General features: G+C 50.7%; 1 protein-coding gene across 1 annotated transcript in view; it reads right to left on the bottom strand.

The window, feature by feature from the left end:
- Nucleotides 1–8,569: 8,569 nt before the first annotated feature.
- The window catches only part of SMARCC1 (SWI/SNF related BAF chromatin remodeling complex subunit C1), a gene marked incomplete at its 5' end in the record, with an annotated part of 77,145 nt that continues 67,321 nt past the window's right edge, over nucleotides 8,570–18,393 (bottom strand). Inside the window, 2 exons of the mRNA XM_081881762.1 lie at nucleotides 8,570–8,879; nucleotides 10,111–10,287. Of these exons, the coding sequence (XP_081737888.1) occupies nucleotides 8,773–8,879; nucleotides 10,111–10,287 (284 nt within the window). The 3' untranslated portion in view covers nucleotides 8,570–8,772. The remainder of the gene's footprint in view (nucleotides 8,880–10,110; nucleotides 10,288–18,393) is intronic.

Below are 18,393 nucleotides of genomic sequence, written 5' to 3'. Positions count from 1 at the left end.
GAGAGGGAGGACCGTGGAATTGGAGAGGTGGAAAGGGACCCCCAGTCATCTAGTATTTGCAGCCCCGTGCAATGCAGGAATCCCAGCTAAAGCTGGAAATTGGGAAGAACTGGAATGAGAACGCGAGACGGAGCCCACGGCGGATCAGGCCCCTGGCCTATCTCGCCCCTGGCGCCATCCTCCTGCCAGGGCCACCTGCGGGAAGCCGAGCAGCAGGATTCGAACACAAGAGCAGCTCCCCTGCTGGGGTTTCCAGCAATTTGGAAGCACGGACCGTAGAATTGCAAAAGACCCCCAAGGGTCATCTAGTCCAACCCCGTACAATGCAGGAATCTCAGCTCAAGCATCCGTGACAGGTGGCCACCCAACCTCTGCTTAAAAACCTTCAAGGAAGTCCACAAGGAGTGCGTTCCACTGTCAAGCCGCTCCTACCATGACAAAGTTCTTCCTGAGGTTTCGTCAGCGGAATCTCCTTTCTTGTAACTTGAAGCCTTGGGTTCAGGTTCTGCCCTGTGGAGCAGGAGGAGAGGACGGGGTCTTGCTTTGCTGCAAGGGGTGGAGGGATGCATGGAGGAAGGCCAGTGGGGTAAAAGTATGTAAGAAGAAACTTGCAGGGTCAGGCCAACGGCCCCTCTAATCAGTGGCCAGCCAGAAGCTTGTGGGAAACCCTCAAGCAGCCCTCTCCTCTCCGCTCCTCTGGTTGCCAGCAAGTAGTATTCATTAGTGTTGCTGCCTCCAACTGTGGAAACTAGGTGTAAAAGGTAAAGGTAAAGGGACCCCTGACCATTAAGTCCAGTCGTGCCCGACTCTGGGGTTGCGGTGCTCACCTCGCTTTACTGGCCGAGGGAGCCGGCGTACAGCTTCCAGGTCATGTGGCCAGCATGACTAAGCCGCTTCTGGCGAACCAGAGCAGCGCACGGAAACGCCATTTACCTTCCCACCAGAGCGGTACCTATTTATCTACTTGCACTTGCATGCTTTCAAACTGCTAGGTTGGCAGGAGCAGGGACCAAGCAACGGGAGCTCATCCCATTGCAGGGATTCAAACCACAGACGTTCAGATCGGCAAGTCCTAGGCTCAGTGGTTTAACCCACAGCACCACCCGCATCCCGGAAACTAGTTGTATATGTGTGCAAATACCATGGGTCCCTGGGTGTGCGCCACGGCTCACACACGTACACACACCTCTCCAGATCAAGCGCAAGAAAGAAGCCCGCCTCTGTGAAGGACTTCCTTGTATCCGACTTTTCATTTTTGGAGACGCATTATCGCCCAGAGCATTTCCTAGGTGCATCCGCTTCTGACAGTTACACACGAGCATCAAATACCATGTTATGTGCAGGATGTACAGTATTGCAAAGCCTTCCTTTCCAAATCTCCTTTCCATTTGCATCTAGACCAGGGATCAGCAAGCTTTTTCAGCCGGTCCACTGTCCCTCAGACCTTGTGGGGGGCCGGACTATATTTTGAAGGGGGGGGGGGAAATGAACGAATTCCTATACCCCACAAATAACCCAGAGATGCATTTTAAATAAAAGGACACATTATATTCATGTAAAAACATGCCGATTCCTGGACCATCCGCGGGCCGGATTTAGAAGGCGATTGGGCCGGATCCGGTACCTGGGCCTTAGTTTGCCTAACCATGGTCTAGACGCTGCACAGCGGACCAGCCTTTGCTCTGGGGGCATATGGGGCACAGGCAAGTGCCCATGACACGTGTGCCAGCTTCAAGAAACCTCTCCTGCCAAGCTTCTGCTAGCTACATGAGCAACTCCTCGCTGTGTTTTCTGCCCGATACAGAAAACAGGGTCAGAATTATTATTTCCCATGAATCTGGGGCAGCTGCTCCCCTCCCGTCCTCCCCTCGCCAGGGCCTGCTGCTCAGCCAACAACATCCATGTGGACTTTTGCTGCTTTCCCCCACGCCCTCCAGCCAGGGTGAACATTGATCTGAAATTGATTGTCTGGGAGTTGAGCCAAGGAGAAGGGTTAAAGATCATATACAGTGGTACCTTGCTTCTCGATTTGCTTGGCTCCTGAACAAATCGTCTCAAACCCAGAAGTGAGTGTTCCGGTTTGCGAACGTTTTTCGGAAGCCGAACGTCCGACGCGTGCAGGAAGCTCCCGCAGCCAATCGGAAGCCGCGCCTCGGTTTCCGAACGGTTCCGGGTGTCAAACGGACGCCCGGAACGGATTAAGTTCGACAACCAAGATACCATTTTATAGGGAGGGGAGACTGCTGGTATTGAGGGACCAGGTGGACAAACAGACCGCAAGCCTTAAGCTAAAACATGATGGGAATCTTGTTGGCCACTGTGGGATCAGGATGCTGTAACAGATAGGCCACAGGCCTGGATCCAGCAGGGTCTTCACATGTTCTACTCAGAGGAGTAGTGAGCTGCGCAAGGCAAGGGTGCCCTGAGATAGAAGAGTTTCCGTTCCCAGCTGGTCTAAGATCCAGCAGGGTCTGAGGTGGGCAGGAGGCATTTTTACCATGTTGCACCTGGCTCCCAAGTGCTTCAGGCCAGCTGATCCAGGGGTCAGCAAACCTTTTCAGCAGGGGGCCGGTCCACTGTCCCTCAGACCTTGAGGGGGGTGGACTATACAGTCATACCTCGTGTTACAGATGCTTCAGGTTGCGTGTTTTTGCGTTACGGACGCACCGGAAGTACTGGAACGGGTTACTTCTGGGTTTCGGTGCTTGCGCATGCGCAGAAGCACTAAATCGCGCTTTGCGCATGCGCAGAAGCACCGAATCACGATCTGCGCGTGTGCAGACACGGTGGGTTGCGAACGTGCCTCCCGCGTCTAGACCAGGGGTCAGCAAACTTTTTCAGCAGGGGGCCAGTCCACTGTCCCTCCGACCTTGTGGGGGGCCAGACTATATTTTGAAAGGGGGGGGGGAATGAACAAATTCCTATGCCCCACAAATAACCCAGAGATGCATTTTAAATAAAAGGACACATTCTATTCATGTAAAAACATGCTGATTCCCAGACCGTCCGCGGGCCGGATTTAGAAGGCGATTGGGCCATATCCATGCTCTTACCTGTGTGCTAAAGCCTCATTTCTGGCTCAGCTGCACTCTCAATTCCTCGCTTGCAAGGCATGGCCTCGGGAAGCCCTCTAGAGACCCACCAGAACGGATCCTCCTCGATAATTAACGAGCTCATTGAAACACTAGCCCTGCGGCGGAGGCAGCACTCTGATTTCCGGCTGCTGCTTCCAGCTGTGAACTCTCTCCACAAGGTGCCAACCACCTTGGCTGCTGCACTCAAGAACCAGGCTCTCCTCTAGAACATGCGCAGAGGGCAACCAAAGATGGATCTTTCTGATGGTAAGAGCTGTTCAACAGCAGGACAGACTTCCTCGGGAGGTGATGGACTCTCCATCATTTGATGGGGGGTGGCTGTCTGCCAGGGATTCTTTAGCTGTGATTCCTGCATTGCATTGGGTTGGATTTGATGACCTTTGGGGGTCCTTGACAGTTCTACAAACCAAGCAGGTGTAGAAGCTATTCCAGGCTAAGGAAAGAAATCAGAGCAATCCTGGAAACATTTATGAAAACATCCCAATTTCTTCCGAACACCAGAATTGCGGCGCAACACTATTTTCCAGCATTTACTCAGGTGGCAAGGGGAACAAATCTTCCTTTGCCACTCTCTTCCTTTAAATTGCTCCTGGTGTTTACAGAGGGGCCCCACAGCTCAGGGACACCTGCTGGGCATGCAGAAGGTCCCAGGCTCAGTCCCGAACAGAATCTCCAGCTAAAAGGGTCAGGTAAACAGCAGGGGTGAGGAAGGCCCTCTCCTGAAGCAGGATAATAATAATGATTTATTATTTTTTACTGTATTTTTGGTTTTTATGTAAGCCGCCCAGAGTGGCTGGGGAGGCCCAGTCAGATGGGTGGGGTATAAACAATAAATTATTATTATTATTATTATTATTATTATTAGTAGTAGTAGTAGTAGTAGTAGTAGTAGTAGTACCCCGCCCATCTGGCTGGGTTTCCCCAGCCACTCTGGGCGGCTTCCAACAAAGATGAAAAATACACTAAAATGTCACATATTAAAAACTTCCCTGAACAGGGCTGCCTTCAGAGGTCTTCTGAATGTCAGGTAGTTGTTTATCACTTTGACATCTGATGGGAGGGCGTTCCACAGGGCGGGCGCCACCACCGAGAAGGCCCTCTGCCTGGTTCCCTGTAACATGGCCTCTTGCAGTGAGGGAACTGTCAGAAGGCCCTCGGAGCTGGACTTCAGTGTCCGGGCAGAACGATGGGGGTGGAGACGCTCCTTCAGATATACTGGACCGAGGCCGTTTAGGGCTTTAAAGGTCAGCACCAACACTTTGAATTGTGCTCGGAAACGCACTGGGAGCCAATGTAGGTCTTTCAAGACCGGTGTTATATGGTCTCGGCGGCCGCTCCCAGTCACCAGTCTAGCTGCCACGTTCTGGATTAGTTGTAGTTTCCGGGTCACCTTCAAAGGTAGCCCCACATAGAGCGCATTGCAGTAGTCCAAGCGGGAGATAACCAGAGCATGCACCACTCTGGCGAGACAGTCCGCAGGCAGATAGGGTCTCAGCCTACGTACCAGATGGAGCTGGTAAACAGCTGCCCTGGATACAGATTTGACCTGTGCCTCCATGGACAGCTGTGAGTCCAAAATGACTCCCAGGAGAGCCACTGATGGTCAGAGGGGTTGATATTGGGCAAGATGGACCAGTAGCCAGGGGGCAGCAAACTATGCTCCCAGGGCACCTAACCACCCAGGGAATCAACAGATCCCAGATGTCTTAATAGCTCAGGAATTGCTTTGCTGAAGTGGATCAAAGCACTATCCAGGCCAGCGCTCTCATTTCTCAGCTGTCTCCCGGAAGTCCACAAGCCGGTTGTCAAAGATGGGTGTCAAAGAGTGAGCCAGCACACCATTCAAAGTTGGAGTCAACTCTTTATTAGTAAATTCACAATCTTCAGAGACTTGGCTGAGTGTCAGGCCTAATGAGTGCAGCAGCTCATCCCCGTTAGGTCTTGTCCCATGAATCAGTTGTGAGACTGAAAGCCCCTGCCTCCCGACAACCGTCTTAAGTCCCATCTGCTCCAGGGATTTTTCCAAGCAATCTGAGACTGCACCTGTGTGCAGCCTGTCACTACTCCGCCCGTTTCAGCCCTCTCCTGGTCCTGGGAGATGTGGGGAAGGGAGCTTGTCACAGCAGGAGGGGAAGACACCCCATGCCTCTTAACCAATCTGACTCATCTCTGCCTCTTGGTGTCCCGTCTCAGAATCTGCGTCACGTTCTGGACTCCTCTCTGCCACACTCTTCCTAATGATTAAGCAGTTACCTCTTCAGCTTCTGACACCACCTCTTCCCAGTCTTCTCCCTTTGACCACTCATCATCATCCTCCCACAAATCCCTTAGCTCTGTGCCATTCCCCCTTGGGGATTCCCCAGCTGGTTCCTTCCACTGTTTCTCTGCCAGTCCACGACATCGGGTCTTTGGTTTGGTTTGCCCCAACTCTGGTAAAGGTGTAACGTAGGGATGGGCACCCTGTGGCCAAACTCATGAAGCCTCCGGTGAAGGCGCTGTGCTGAGCCCTTGAAAAGCGGAGGAAGAAGATGGCAGAGGCACAATGGGCAGCGCTGTTCCTAGAGAGCTGGGCAAGGGCTGATCTGGAAGGGGAGAGCCAAGAGGCTGCCTCGCTCCCGTGAATACCAGATCAGATGAGGCCCCCACTTGCTGCTTCCCCTCCCTCCCTCCCTCTTGCCCAACAGTGCATTGTCCCGGCCACCGGGACTCTTTCAAGGCAAAGGATTAGTTCCGTCCGAGAGCTGAGGTGCTCAGCATCTTAATGAACGAGGCCAAACGGAGTTCCAAGTGGAGGAAGAGACTGGGCCCTTTTAAGCGTGATGCTACTTCCCTTTCTCTCTCTGCACATCCTTCTGAACAGCTGCCCTATTTATAGCAACCATTTGTAGAAGCGAGTTGGAGGCTCTCGTTTGCCCCGGGCCCTTGTATTACCCAACCACTTCCTCTCCAAACATCACCCCTCCTCACCCAACGCTCCATTTCAAATCACATCATGGTCTGCAGCAAAAAGAGCTGGACACCAAAGAGCCTTCTTGCTCGCTTCCATCCTCATCGGCCCCTGGCCAAGAGACTATCATCTAGCACTTACATCACATGAAAATGCTTTTCCCACCATCTTCCCCCTGCAACTTTTTATCTATTAAAATGCACTGTGCATGTCGTTAACGACGCCTGATGGGAAGGGCAGATGGGTAAAGGGGTGCAACTCCCCAGTTCAATGTTCTCCTGGATGATTCTATTTATTTTTCTATTTATTAAATTTCTAAAGCGCCCTTCATCTGAGGATCATGGGGCGGTCTGCAATAAACAAACAAACACAAAGACATAGTAACAAACCAAAGCTATACCCCCTCTAGTTTAAAAGGCCCATCGATTGTTTAATTAGCCGAAGGCAGAAGAGGAATGTTTTTGCCTGTGTAACCCATGAGCCAGGTCAAGGAGCGAGGTGGACGGCTCCTTCTGTCCATTCATCCCAGAGAAAATTTGAATGGAGGGCAGTCATTCATTCAAACCCATAGCAAGTATCCAAACCAAACCACTTCTGAGCTTGGTTCTGGCTAATGAACACACGGAGCACAGATGTGTTTTGTTTTTAAAAAAACCTGCATTTTTATTTCACAAAATTTAAGTGGCTGAGTTGCAAGAAACGAAGGTCTCCCCACTTCCACTCTCCACATACAGGACCAGACTAGAAGGGGGAGGGAACAAACCAACAAATGAAAGGTCATCACTCCCACCCACAACCCACCCACTTGTGTACAGAAACACCGTCGTGTTAACAATTCATATTATGCTGCAGGACACAAGTCAACAGTAGAGTAGAAAAAGAAGAAGACAAGTTTCTCCATCTAGAACCTTGACATTTGAAGTGGATCTCGCTAAAAACAACCTGAGGTTATTAGTCTAAAGAGGACCATGTTTGGAATCTCGATTCCAAGCTGCTCCGAAGACAATGGGGTCCAAAGGGGGAGGGAAACACGGCAGCGGGGGAGACGTGGGAAGCACTTTCCTTTCTGAGGGGGTGTGTTTTGGGGAGGACACAGAGGAAGAGCTTCGGCCAGAAGGCAAGGGCTTTTCTTTTCCTGAGAAGGGGATGACGTTGTCCCCTAGGTGTCTTAAGTGAGAGGGTTGAGAGCAGGAGTCCGGATGGCCAAAACAAAGTTGTTGTTCTCCTCATCCCAAAGACTCCATGCCCAGAGCTTTCAGGCAGCAGGGTGAGGAAGGAAGGGGCAAGCGTTGCTTCTGTGGCCAAAGAGCTGGAATCAAACCAACCTCTATTGGCAACCATTATTTGTGTCTGGTGGTGTTAGGAGGGGCACTAACCATACAGGAGCAGTGAGGCCTAACTTGGAAAACTGGTACACTGCCCCCCCCTGGAACGGCCCCTACCCAGCCCAGTGGGCTGCAAGACCACCCACTTCCCTGGCATTGTTCTCAATCGAAGCCAAAGTTGCTCATTTACACAAGAACTCCTTTGCAAGTTGCAGGAACAAGAGGAAGAAAGACTGGCAACGGGATAGGGACAAAACGCCCACAATCTGGGCAACTCCCATCAGCTGCTGCCACCACGGGAAACTGTCAAGGGTGATGGAGTTTCCATTCCAGCAACATCCAGAGAGCACGGCTGCCCCCAATTGTGGTTGTAGGTGGACAGTTCCCTTGGTCCTTGCGCAGCCCCCGGGGTTCAAGTGTTCCCAGCAAAGAGCTGGAAGATAAGCAAGCAGGGAGTGTGAACTGTACCTATGTGTGCTTGCAAATAAGGAAGATGTCAGTGATGTTTCTAAGCTCCTATTCAGACCATTCCAGAAAGGAAACGTGTTTCCTTAATCTGCTCCCCTCAGCCCACACCCCGGCTGCTCCAGCACAATCCTGTAAGCTTGCGCTTTGCTATCTACGGGGGTTTGATTGCTTGCTCGTTTTGAAAGAGGAACACCTCAATATATGCTCCAAGGATGCAGGGGAGGGAAAGGAAGCAGGCTTTATTTACCCCTCCCTCCGCTACTGTAGTGACCTGTTTGATATGAAAACGAGAGGGGAGGGGGGGGTGGAGAATGGGATGCATCGACCCCACTCCCCTTGCGCTGAAAGGCTGGAGTGGGAAACGTGAACATCGCTGCAGAGAGCACCCCGCCAATTGATCTGGCTCCCGGCTCTTCTCGGGTGAGATCGATATTTCCTTTTAATAATATCGCCAGGCAATCCCCAGGGCTCGACAAGCTTCCTGAATAATTGCCCACCTGCAGCGCCTGTGGTCAGCGTGAACCGAGAAGCCGAGGCCAAGGGGAGAGGCAGGGCTGCTTTCCCCACCGCCCCGGCCGCAAAACGCTTCTACTTTTGTGACCGAGGAGCGGCGGCAACGCGACGCTTCGCCTCCCACAACGAAGGGACCCAACGGGCTTCTGGTTACGCTGCATCTCCTACCTGGGAAGGTAAAGAGGACCCAGAGGCTCAACGTGCGAAGTAACAAGTTGGAGCACTGTCGGCTCTGGCTGTGTTCCTGGCAGAAAAGGAAGGCACAAACCGTCACCAAAACTGCGTGGGGGAACAGGTCTGGGTGTGGGCGCATGGGGGGGGGGGGGCGAGGGCAGAGGCCAGGGAAGGAAGGAGCAGGAAACTGAGGAATGGTGTTTTTGGTTGCTACTGTCACAGCTTGAGAGACGCCTTGTTGCCGGACCAATCAGGGAGCTGCGGAGGCTGTTGCTGCTCCCGCAGGAGGTGGGGTCGCCCCGTCAACTGGAGGCTGCGGCTGTGGCTGCGGCGGCGGCGGCTGTTGCTGCTGCGGATCTGCAGAGGAATGGGTGTGAAACTGAGAATTAAAGGCAGGAAGCTTGGCAGGGGCATTCCTTGCTCCCTAAAACTGCCTGCCCTTCCAGGAGTCCAAATGGCAGTGCTTTCAGCTCCAGGATAGCACCACCCTCTGGTTGGGAGATGGGCTGACCGTCTCACTGTCTTATAGAGACCAGAATTGGGAGATCACTTGCTGCGTTTTTCTCAAAGTGAACATCTGACCCGTCTATCTATCAAATTAAGAACTGGGGGAATTCCCACTCCTGGTGTCCAGAGGAGAGTCGTTATAGCTGGGATGTCATCTCAGGAACAGATCCCTTTGGCTTGCAGCCTTCCACTTTAGGAAATCTGAGAGACCCCTCTTGTCCAACGGCTGCATTGGCCAGGCTCTAGAGGAGACTGCCCCTCCAAGGCTGACCCACTGACCCTCTCACCAAGTGAAACCATGACCCACGTTCCTGCATTGCAGGGAGTTGGAATAGATGACCCTCGGGATCTCTCCCAACACTGCAATTCTATGAACTTCCTCTCTGGTCCTGTGGAGCACCAGATCAGGCATAATAATAATAATAATAATAATAATAATAATAATAATTTATTTATACCCTACCCTTAAGGCTGGGCTTCCCCAGCCACTCTGGGCAGCTTCCAACAAAATATTAAAATACTGTAATGCATCAAACATTAAAAGCTTCCCTAAACAGGGCTGCCTTCAGATGTCTTTTAAAAGTCTGGTAGTTGTTCTTCTCTTTGACATCTGGTGGGAGGGAGTTCCACAGGGCGGGCGCCACCACCGAGAAGGCCCTCTGCCTGGTTCCATGTAACCTCACTTCTCGCAATGAGGGAACCACCAGAAGGCCCTCGGCACTGGACCTCAGTCTCCAGGTAGAATGATGGATTGGCCTGACCCAGCGAAAGCAGGAAGAGTTCTGAGGATGGTGGGCTGGGTGGTGTTGGGGGAAGACCCCCTTGGTGTCATAGGACTAGAGTGAGGTGAAAGAGAACTGCCTATGTCTGCAAAGATCATTCAACCACAATGAATAAGTAGACAGAAGATGGACTGCTCTTGCTCTTTGTAAGGGCAGACCAGTGGTAGTGCAGAGGAGCCCCACATGGGGTAGGAAAATCCCGGCAATGCACTCTGTGATTCTGTGGCAGTCTGGGAGCTGGGGTTGGGGAATGGGAAGGGGCATGCAGTGGGGAAAGACAGGTGACCTGTTCTACTTACACAAGCCGTTCGGAGAAGCCAGGGCCCCCCGGGCTCCCACGATATTTCCTGCTGCACCAGATGGGGGAGCGCTGCTGCTGCTGCTGCTGGCTTGGTGAGCGCTGGCCGATCCGCTTGGCATTGCCCGGCCTGGCAAAGGCTGCCCGGGGATCATGGAGCCTTGCCCTAGGATCTGAGCTGTGGGAAGGAAGGATGGTGCTTAATGGGGGTGGGCATTCAGTGGTGGTGAAGAAAAGCAGCCACGACACAGCTCTGGACACCTATGCATGTCGCAAGCACCTCATGGGGATCTTTCAAGCAGCTTGGCAAACACAAACAGAAAGGGGGGAAGAAAACCCACACAAGCTGTAAAATCACTGACCCCATCTTGAGCTTTGGGGAGCCCAGATGATGCTGGTTGCAGCACAATCCAGGAGGTGAAATCCCAGCACCCCACGGCTCCAAAAGTAACTTACAGTGGTGTCCCGCAAGACGAATGCCTCGCAAGACGAAAAACTCGCTAGACGAAAGAGTTTTCCGTCTTTTGAGGTGCTTCGCAAGACGAATTTCCCCATGGGCTTGCTTTGCAAGACGAAAACATCTTGCGAGTTCTTGCGAGTTTTTTTCCACCACCCCCCCTTTTCTAAGCCGCTAATAGCCGCTAATGGGCGTGCTTCGCAAGATGAAAAAACCGCAAGACGAAGAGACCCGAGGAACGAATTAATTTCGTCTTGCGAGGCACCACTGTACTTTCCCTTCCAAAAAGGAGTTAAGATTCTACGGCCCACCCACAGGCACTGACGGTCAACAATCACTCTTGCAGGCAGACGGGCTGGGCTTGCTCAGTAATTCCCCCCCAGTCCCACCCACAGGCGTCTCGACAGCCACTCCCTTCTGCTCGCATCCTGGTGCTGAAGACGGCAGAGGTAATGGAAGTTGGTTCTTACTGTGAACTTCTCGTTCCTTGGAGGTTTTTAACAATACTTTAATAATAATCATATTAATAATTTATTGTTTATACCTCGCCCATCCAGCTGGGTTTCCCCAGCCACTCTGGGCTGCTTCCAACAGATTAAAAACAGAATAAAACATCAGATGTTACAAACTTCCCTAAACAGGGCTGCCTTCAGATGTCTTCTAAAAGTCAGATAGTTGTAGTTTCCAGGTCACCTTCAAAGGTAGCCCCACGTAGAGCGCATTGCAGTAGTCCAAGCGGGAGATAACCAGAGCATGCGCCACTCTAGCGAGACAGTCTGTGGGCAGGGAGGGCAGGTAAACAGCTGCCCTGGACACAGACTTGAGCTGCACCTCCATGGTCAGCTGCGAGTCCAAAATGACTCCCAGGCTGCGCACCTGGTCCTTCAGGGGCACAGTGACCCCAATCAGGACTAGGGAGTCCTCCACACCCGGCCGCCCCCTGCTCCCCCAAAACAGTACTTCTGTCTTGTCAGGATTCAACCTCAATTTGTTAGCCGCCATCCATCCAAGCAGAGGCTGTCATGGGTGCTTCAGCTGAGATTCCTGCCTTGCAGGGGGTTGGACTGGATGACCCTCGGGGTCCCTTCCAATCTGCAATTCTATGATTCTGTTTGGACCAGAGGACATCCAGCTGATGGGATGGTTCCTCCCTCTGGACTGAGGAGGCAGAGTCTTCCCAAGTCTTTCACCACCAATTCAACAATTATTACAGAGAAAGAAGGCCATCATGCTATCCTGACCAGAGGCAGGGAAGATCTGGAGGATGGGGTGGCCCCTTAAAGGCTTGGGAAGACCCTTGGCTATCCCAGCCCATGTGGGGCATCGCCCTGTGACCCGAATGCCCTCCAGCCCAGCCTGGCAAACCTCATCCCTGAAGGCAGATACATCAGTTGCCCAAGGTGCCAACAAACGCCTGCAGTTCAGTCGAGAGAGTGGCCCTGAGAGAGCAAACAAGTCAGGTACAACAACAACAACAATTTATTTATACCCCGCCCATCTGGCTGAGTTTCCCCATCTGAGTTTCGCCATCTGTTGACATGAGCCAACAGTGTGACGCGGCAGCTAAAAAAGCCAATGCAATTCTGGGCTGCATCAATAGGAGTATAGCATCTAGATCAAGGGAAGTAATAGTGCCACTGTATTCTGCTCTGGTCAGACCTCACCTGGAGTACTATGTCCAGTTCTGGGCACCACAGTTCAAGAAGGACACGGACAAACTGGAACGTGTCCAGAGGAGGGCAACCAAAATGGTCAAAGGCCTGGAAACGATGCCTTATGAGGAACGGCTAAGGGAGCTGGGCATGTTTAGCCTGGAGAAGAGGAGGTTAAGGGGTGATATGATAGCCATGTTCAAATATATAAAAGGATGTCACACAGAGGAGGGAGAAAGGTTGTTTTCTGCTGCTCCAGAGAAGCGGACACGGAGCAATGGTTCCAAACTACAAGAAAAAAGATTCCACCTAAACATTAGGAAGAACTTCCTGACAGTGAGAGCTGTTCAACAGTGGAATTTGCTGCCAAGGAGTGTGGTGGAGTCTCCTTCTTTGGAGGTCTTGAAGCAGAGGCTTGACAACCATATGTCAGGAATGCTCTGATGGTGTTTCCTGCTTGGCAGGGGGTTGGACTCGAAGGCCCTTGTGGTCTCTTCCAACTCTATGATTCTATGATTCTATGGTGGCTCCCAATCGAGTGTTTAAAACAATACAGCATTAAATATTAAAGACTTCCCTAAACTGGGCTGCCTTCAGATGTCTTTTAAAGATAAGATAGCTGCTTATTTCCTTCACATCTGAAGGGAGGGCGTTCCACAGGGCAGGTGCCACCACCGAGAAGGCCCTCTGTCTGGTTCCCTGTAACCTCACTTCTCGCAGTGAGGGAACTGCCAGAAGGCCCTTGGCGCTGGACCTCAGTGTCTGGGCTGAACGATGGGGGTAGAGACACTCCTTCAGGTATACAGGAATGTTTAGTGGCTCCAGCCAGGGCAGTTCCATTTAGGGCAGCGGGGAAGGCTTCTGGGCAAAAAGCCGAAAAGAGGAGTGCAAAAAAATAAAAAATAAATAAATAAAGTCCCTCGCCTCAAGACAGCTTGAAGTTGAATCACCAGATGGAGGCAAGAAGAAGAAGAAGAAGAAGAAGAAGAAGAGTTTGGATTTGATATCCCGTCTTTCACTCCCTTTAAGGAGTCTCAAAGCGGCTAACATTCTCCTTTCCCTTCCTCCCCCACAACAAACACTCTGTGAGATGAGTGGGGCTGAGAGACTTCAAGGAAGTGTGACTGGCCCAAGGTCACCCAGCAGTTGCATGTGGAGGAGCGGAGACACGAACCCAGTTCCCCAGATTACGAGACTACCGCTCTTAACCACTACACCACACTGGCTCTCTGGGGGTGGGTGGAGCTGGAGATGGAGGAGCTGAATTCCCAGTTTACTAGTATGGAGACTTTGCCCCTCTTAGGAACGACACATCACAGAAGCAGCAGGACTCAAGGAGTGTTTTGAAGAAAGAGTATGGCAATCCTAGAATGGAGAATGGGTGGGTTCTTTTTGGGGAACAGTATTACCAGCCCCAACCCGTGGCTGCGGGGGACCGTTCCGCATTATCTCTCACAAACAATGAATTTACTTTTCAGAGACAGCAAGAAGTGGCCATTTCCTTGTGGCAGCTGCTGCTCAGTGAGGGGACTCACGGATGAAGCCGTCTTGTGAGAGAGCAAGGGCCACACAGCCAAATTATTTCTCATTTTGTGTGTGGGGTGGAAGTTGGTGAGCAATGATGGGCTGCAGCTGTTGATAAATTTAAACTTGGATTAAGGAGGGAGGAGAGGGGAGTGCGCGCACACACACACACACACACACCCCAGCACTTTGGCCTCTCCAGCCAAGAAAGCCCATTAAAAATGTGTTACACAGCAGTGGTGGGAACTGAGGCCAAGGAAATTCCTAGCTCAGCAGATAAGGTGAAGGCTGCTGTGTGCCAAGTTATTGACTGCCACTCTTAACACCCACTTACAGCCTGTTACTGCGACAGATTTATTAGCATCTTGTTAGCATCAAGAACTACTTTTTTTTCTTCATTAAAAAACTCCAGCCCATTCTAGACACACAAACGCTAGCGGTTTCTTTTTACAGGAAGAAACCCTCATGTCTGGTACCTCGATTGCAAGTTAGGCAGAGATCACATGCAACTCCCCTGGACCCATAGGCCAGTTCAGGACCAGATGAACAAAGGATTCCCAGCTTGGAACTGATGAGTTCCAGCCGAGCTCTCCATCTTCCTTAGATCTTAAGATCCTTGTGCTGTGCCAGCCTGGCACACTTCCAAAGTACCAGCCTATCCTATCAACTTTCGGTCTCAAGTCCACCTTTCTGTCCAGCACCCAAGACCAGCTCTCCATAAACTCCACACCAATGGAACCCAAATCCTTCCTGAGGGACATAAATTGCTCTGTAGACACGGTTCCAGTTTTAGGACGATTTTGTTTCATGCAAAAGACTGGAGTAATGATACTGGATGGGAGGAATGAGAGCACAAACATCGTGAGAATGGGCCCAGGGTGTGTGTGTGTGTGTGTGTGTGTGTGTGTGTGTGTGTGTAGCAAGCAGAGAGAGAGCAGCAGCAGAAAGGAGAGAGAATTGGCTGCCCCTTGCCTGGTGACCTACTGGGAGTTTCTACTGAAGGCGTCACAGTGATAAGGCATTTGCAGCGCAATGCTACTAAGAAGAAGAAGAGTTTGGATTTGATATCCCGCTTTATCACTACCCGAAGGAGTCTCCAAGCGGCTAACATTCTCTTTCCCCTCCCCCCCACAACAACCACTCTGTGGGGTGAGTGGGGCTGAGAGACTTCAGAGAAGTGTGACTAGCCCAAGGTCACCCAGCAGCTGCAGGTGGAGGAGCGGAGATGAGAACCCGGTTTACCAGATTAGAAGACTACCGCTCTTAACCACTACACCACACTAAGAAACCTCACTGGCTGCACCTTTTGATATTTAGCAAAGGTGAGCTGAAACTTATGGCAGCTTCTCCATTTGGGAGTTATCTCCCCAATCATTAGCAAAAGAAGCACTTTCTCTCTCTTTTTTTTAAAGCTGCCTTTCTTCTGCCTGTACCCCTGAAACCAATTTCCCCACCGCCAAAGCCCTCCAAATCCTAGCAGGAGAGAGTAAAGTGAATTCGGTCCTCTGCAATTCCTTGTACAGTGGTACCTCGGGTTACAGACGCTTTAGGTTACAGACGCTTCAGGTTACAGACTCTGCTAACCCAGAAATATTACCTTGGGTTAAGAACTTTGCTTCAGGATGAGAACAAAAATTGTGCTCCGGTGGCGCGGAAGGCCCCATTAGCTAAAGTGGTGCTTCAGGTTAAGAACGGACCTCCAGGATGAATTAAGTACTTAACCCAAGGTACAACTGTAAAAGGAAACTGGGATTCTGCTAACACCTTCAGGCTGGCAACCATGACATGCCACGTTTATGCTGAAGTCTCCTATTTGCATGATTTATTCAAAGACACCACACAGGTTCCTGGGTGGTAGGATATATCTATAATCTTAATTGAATCCCCTTCCTCTCTCTCCCCTCCAGTACCAGGGTTCAGAAACCGGAACTGTTTGGGCTCTTCAGTCTTGAGACAGCCAAACATATGAGCAAAAAGCACAACAGATGGGAAAAAAACCTGCAAACCCTGTCTGGGCTAAGGGTTCTCAGAAGAATCTTCCAACCAGAGAGGAGAGACTGCAAAACCCAAGGATAGAACTTTTTTCATGTACGCCACAACAGCAGCAAGAATACTCATCGCAAAGTACTGGAAAACACAAGATTTACCCACTCGGGAAGAATGGCAGATGAAGGTGATGGAATACATGGAACTGGCTGAGATGACTGGCAGAATCCGAGACCAAGGAGAAGAGTCGGCGGAAGAAGAGTGGAAGAAATTTAAAGTTTATCTTCAGAAATATTGTAAAATTAAGGAATGTTAGAAAGATGTTGGGGGGAAGAAATTATGTGGTCTTAGCAGAAAGGATATAAGGGATTAAGTAAAAATGAATTGGTGAAAGAGAGAATGTAAAATTACAGTATGTTAAGATAAATTACTAGGATAAAAACAAAGTTGGAAGGATTTGCTGGAATATTTAACTGAATTAGAATACAAAAATGGGAGGTGTGAGGAAGTCAAGGAAATAAGTGAATGTAAGTAAGTGATTTAAAGGTTTGACTTGTTTCTTATCTCTTTTTCCTTCTTCTGTTTTTTGATGATTTTTTTTCTATAGGTATTGTTTTTTCTTTTTTGATTGTTATATATATTTTTCTTTTTTTCCTTTTTTCTCTCTCTGTAACCTTTAAAATCTTAATAAAAATTTATTAAAAAAAAACATGGATGTGCACAAAGCCTCCGGCAAGCACACTCTCCACACGCAGCTATGGCATTTCTGCCATTCCCTTAAAGAGCAGCAGCAGCAGCAGCAACCCACCAGAAGCTCTCCCTGTGCAAAAGCTCCTCTACTCATCGGCCTGAGTAGACTTGCTCCCCCTTCCAAAGGAGAAACAGGGACTGCCCACAAGGCTTTTGCTGCTGGGGTCTCCCTTCGATGCTCCAGAGCAGTGTTTCCCAACCTTGGGCCTCCAGCTGTTTTTGGACTACAACTCCCATCATCCCTAGCTAGCAAGACCAGTGGTCAGGGATGATGGGAATTGTAGTTCAAAAACAGCTGGCGGCCCAAGGTTGGGGAACACTGCTCCGGAGCACCTGACCAGGTGAAAGCAGAGCAGACCATGTGACAACACCGCAGAAGATTTGCAGGGAACCCCCTCTCCCTGCCATGTTCAACTGGAAGTTGCCCAGCTTGGCTCACTCCCCTCCTCACAATGGGAGAGCCGGTGGGAGCAAGGAGTGCAGTTTTACTGCTGCCGATTCTGGCTTCTGGCTGCCTCTAGTTCCCTGTCTCATGAGATCTGAGGAACAGAGACCAATAAGAACAATAATAATTTATTATTTATACCCCGCCCATCAGACTGGGTTGTCCCAGTCACTCTGGGAGGCTTCCAACATAATATAAAAACACAGCGAAACAACAAGCATTAAAAACAGGACTGCCTTCAGAGGTCTTTGGGAAGTCACATACAGTGGTACCTCGGGTTAAGTACTTAATTCGTTCCGGAGGTCCGTTCTTAACCGGAAATTGTTCTTAACCTGAAGCACCACTTTAGCTAATGGGGCCTCCTGCTGCCACTGGAGCACGATTTCTGTTCTCATCCTGAAGCAAAGTTCTTAACCCGAGGTAATATTTCTGGGTTACCGGAGTCTGTAACCTGAAGCGCCTGTAACCTGAAGCGTATGTAACCCAAAGGTACCACTGTAATTGGTTCTCTCTCTGACATATGATGGGAAGGCAATCCATGGGGAGGGCGCCAATACGGAAAAAGCCCTCTGCCTGGTTCCCTGTAGCTTCACTTCTCGCAGAGAGGGTGCTGCCAAGTTTGCAGCCTGCCACAGGCGGATAGCAACCTCCCCCAATCAAAACTCAGACCAACTGGGGCAAAACATGCAGACATTAAGATCAGGGGTTAGCAGGAGACATTTGCCCCTATCATTTGCTCCTTCATTGGAGGTTTATAGGCAGAGGTTGGCTAGCCATCGGCCGTGGATGCTCTACTGAGATTCCTACATTGCAGGGGTTGGACTAGATGACCATGGGGGGTCCCTTCCATCTCTACGATTCTACGCGGGAGCTGTTTGATGAAGAAAATCCAATTGGAGAGACTTGTCCCCAGGTATAGATGCTGATCATAGCCTGCCCTTAACTGGCTAAAAATGACTGCATAGCCTCTGTGAAATTTCACCTGCCTGCTCCAGAACCGAGGCTACCACAGGCTAAGTTCTGCTGCAGGCAAATAGAAAAAGCAATGGTGGGTTCCCTCCAGCCCTCTCTTCCTCGAGTGCATGAGCAGCGTTGTGGCGGGACTACATGGCAGTTTGGCGACCACAGAATTAGACGGAAGTCGACAGAGGGACTGCTTGGGCCAGAGGGCTTTTTCAGAGCTGAAGAGAGCAAGTTCGTCGCTCTGCTCATCTGGGAATTACCGTGAGGAAATAATGGAAGGTCAATAATCCCGCGGTCTTCATGGAGCCCTGCCTCTGATTGCTCAGATTCTGATCTTCAGGCTGAAAGAGGCATTGCGCTCTCGAAAGGAGGCTCACGTTTCCCTTCGCTCGCCACTTTCATCTTCCCTCTCTTTCCCTACAGTACATAGATAGCCACAGCCACCAGAATGGTCAAGTCTATTCCTTGAAACCCAACCGCATCCAATAAACAGGGAGCACTGGCAAT

Source organism: Podarcis erhardii (genome assembly GCF_964252035.2).
Source record: "Podarcis erhardii genome assembly, chromosome: 12".
Taxonomy (NCBI): Eukaryota; Metazoa; Chordata; class Lepidosauria; order Squamata; family Lacertidae; genus Podarcis; species Podarcis erhardii.
This window is presented reverse-complemented; position numbering and strand designations above follow the sequence as displayed.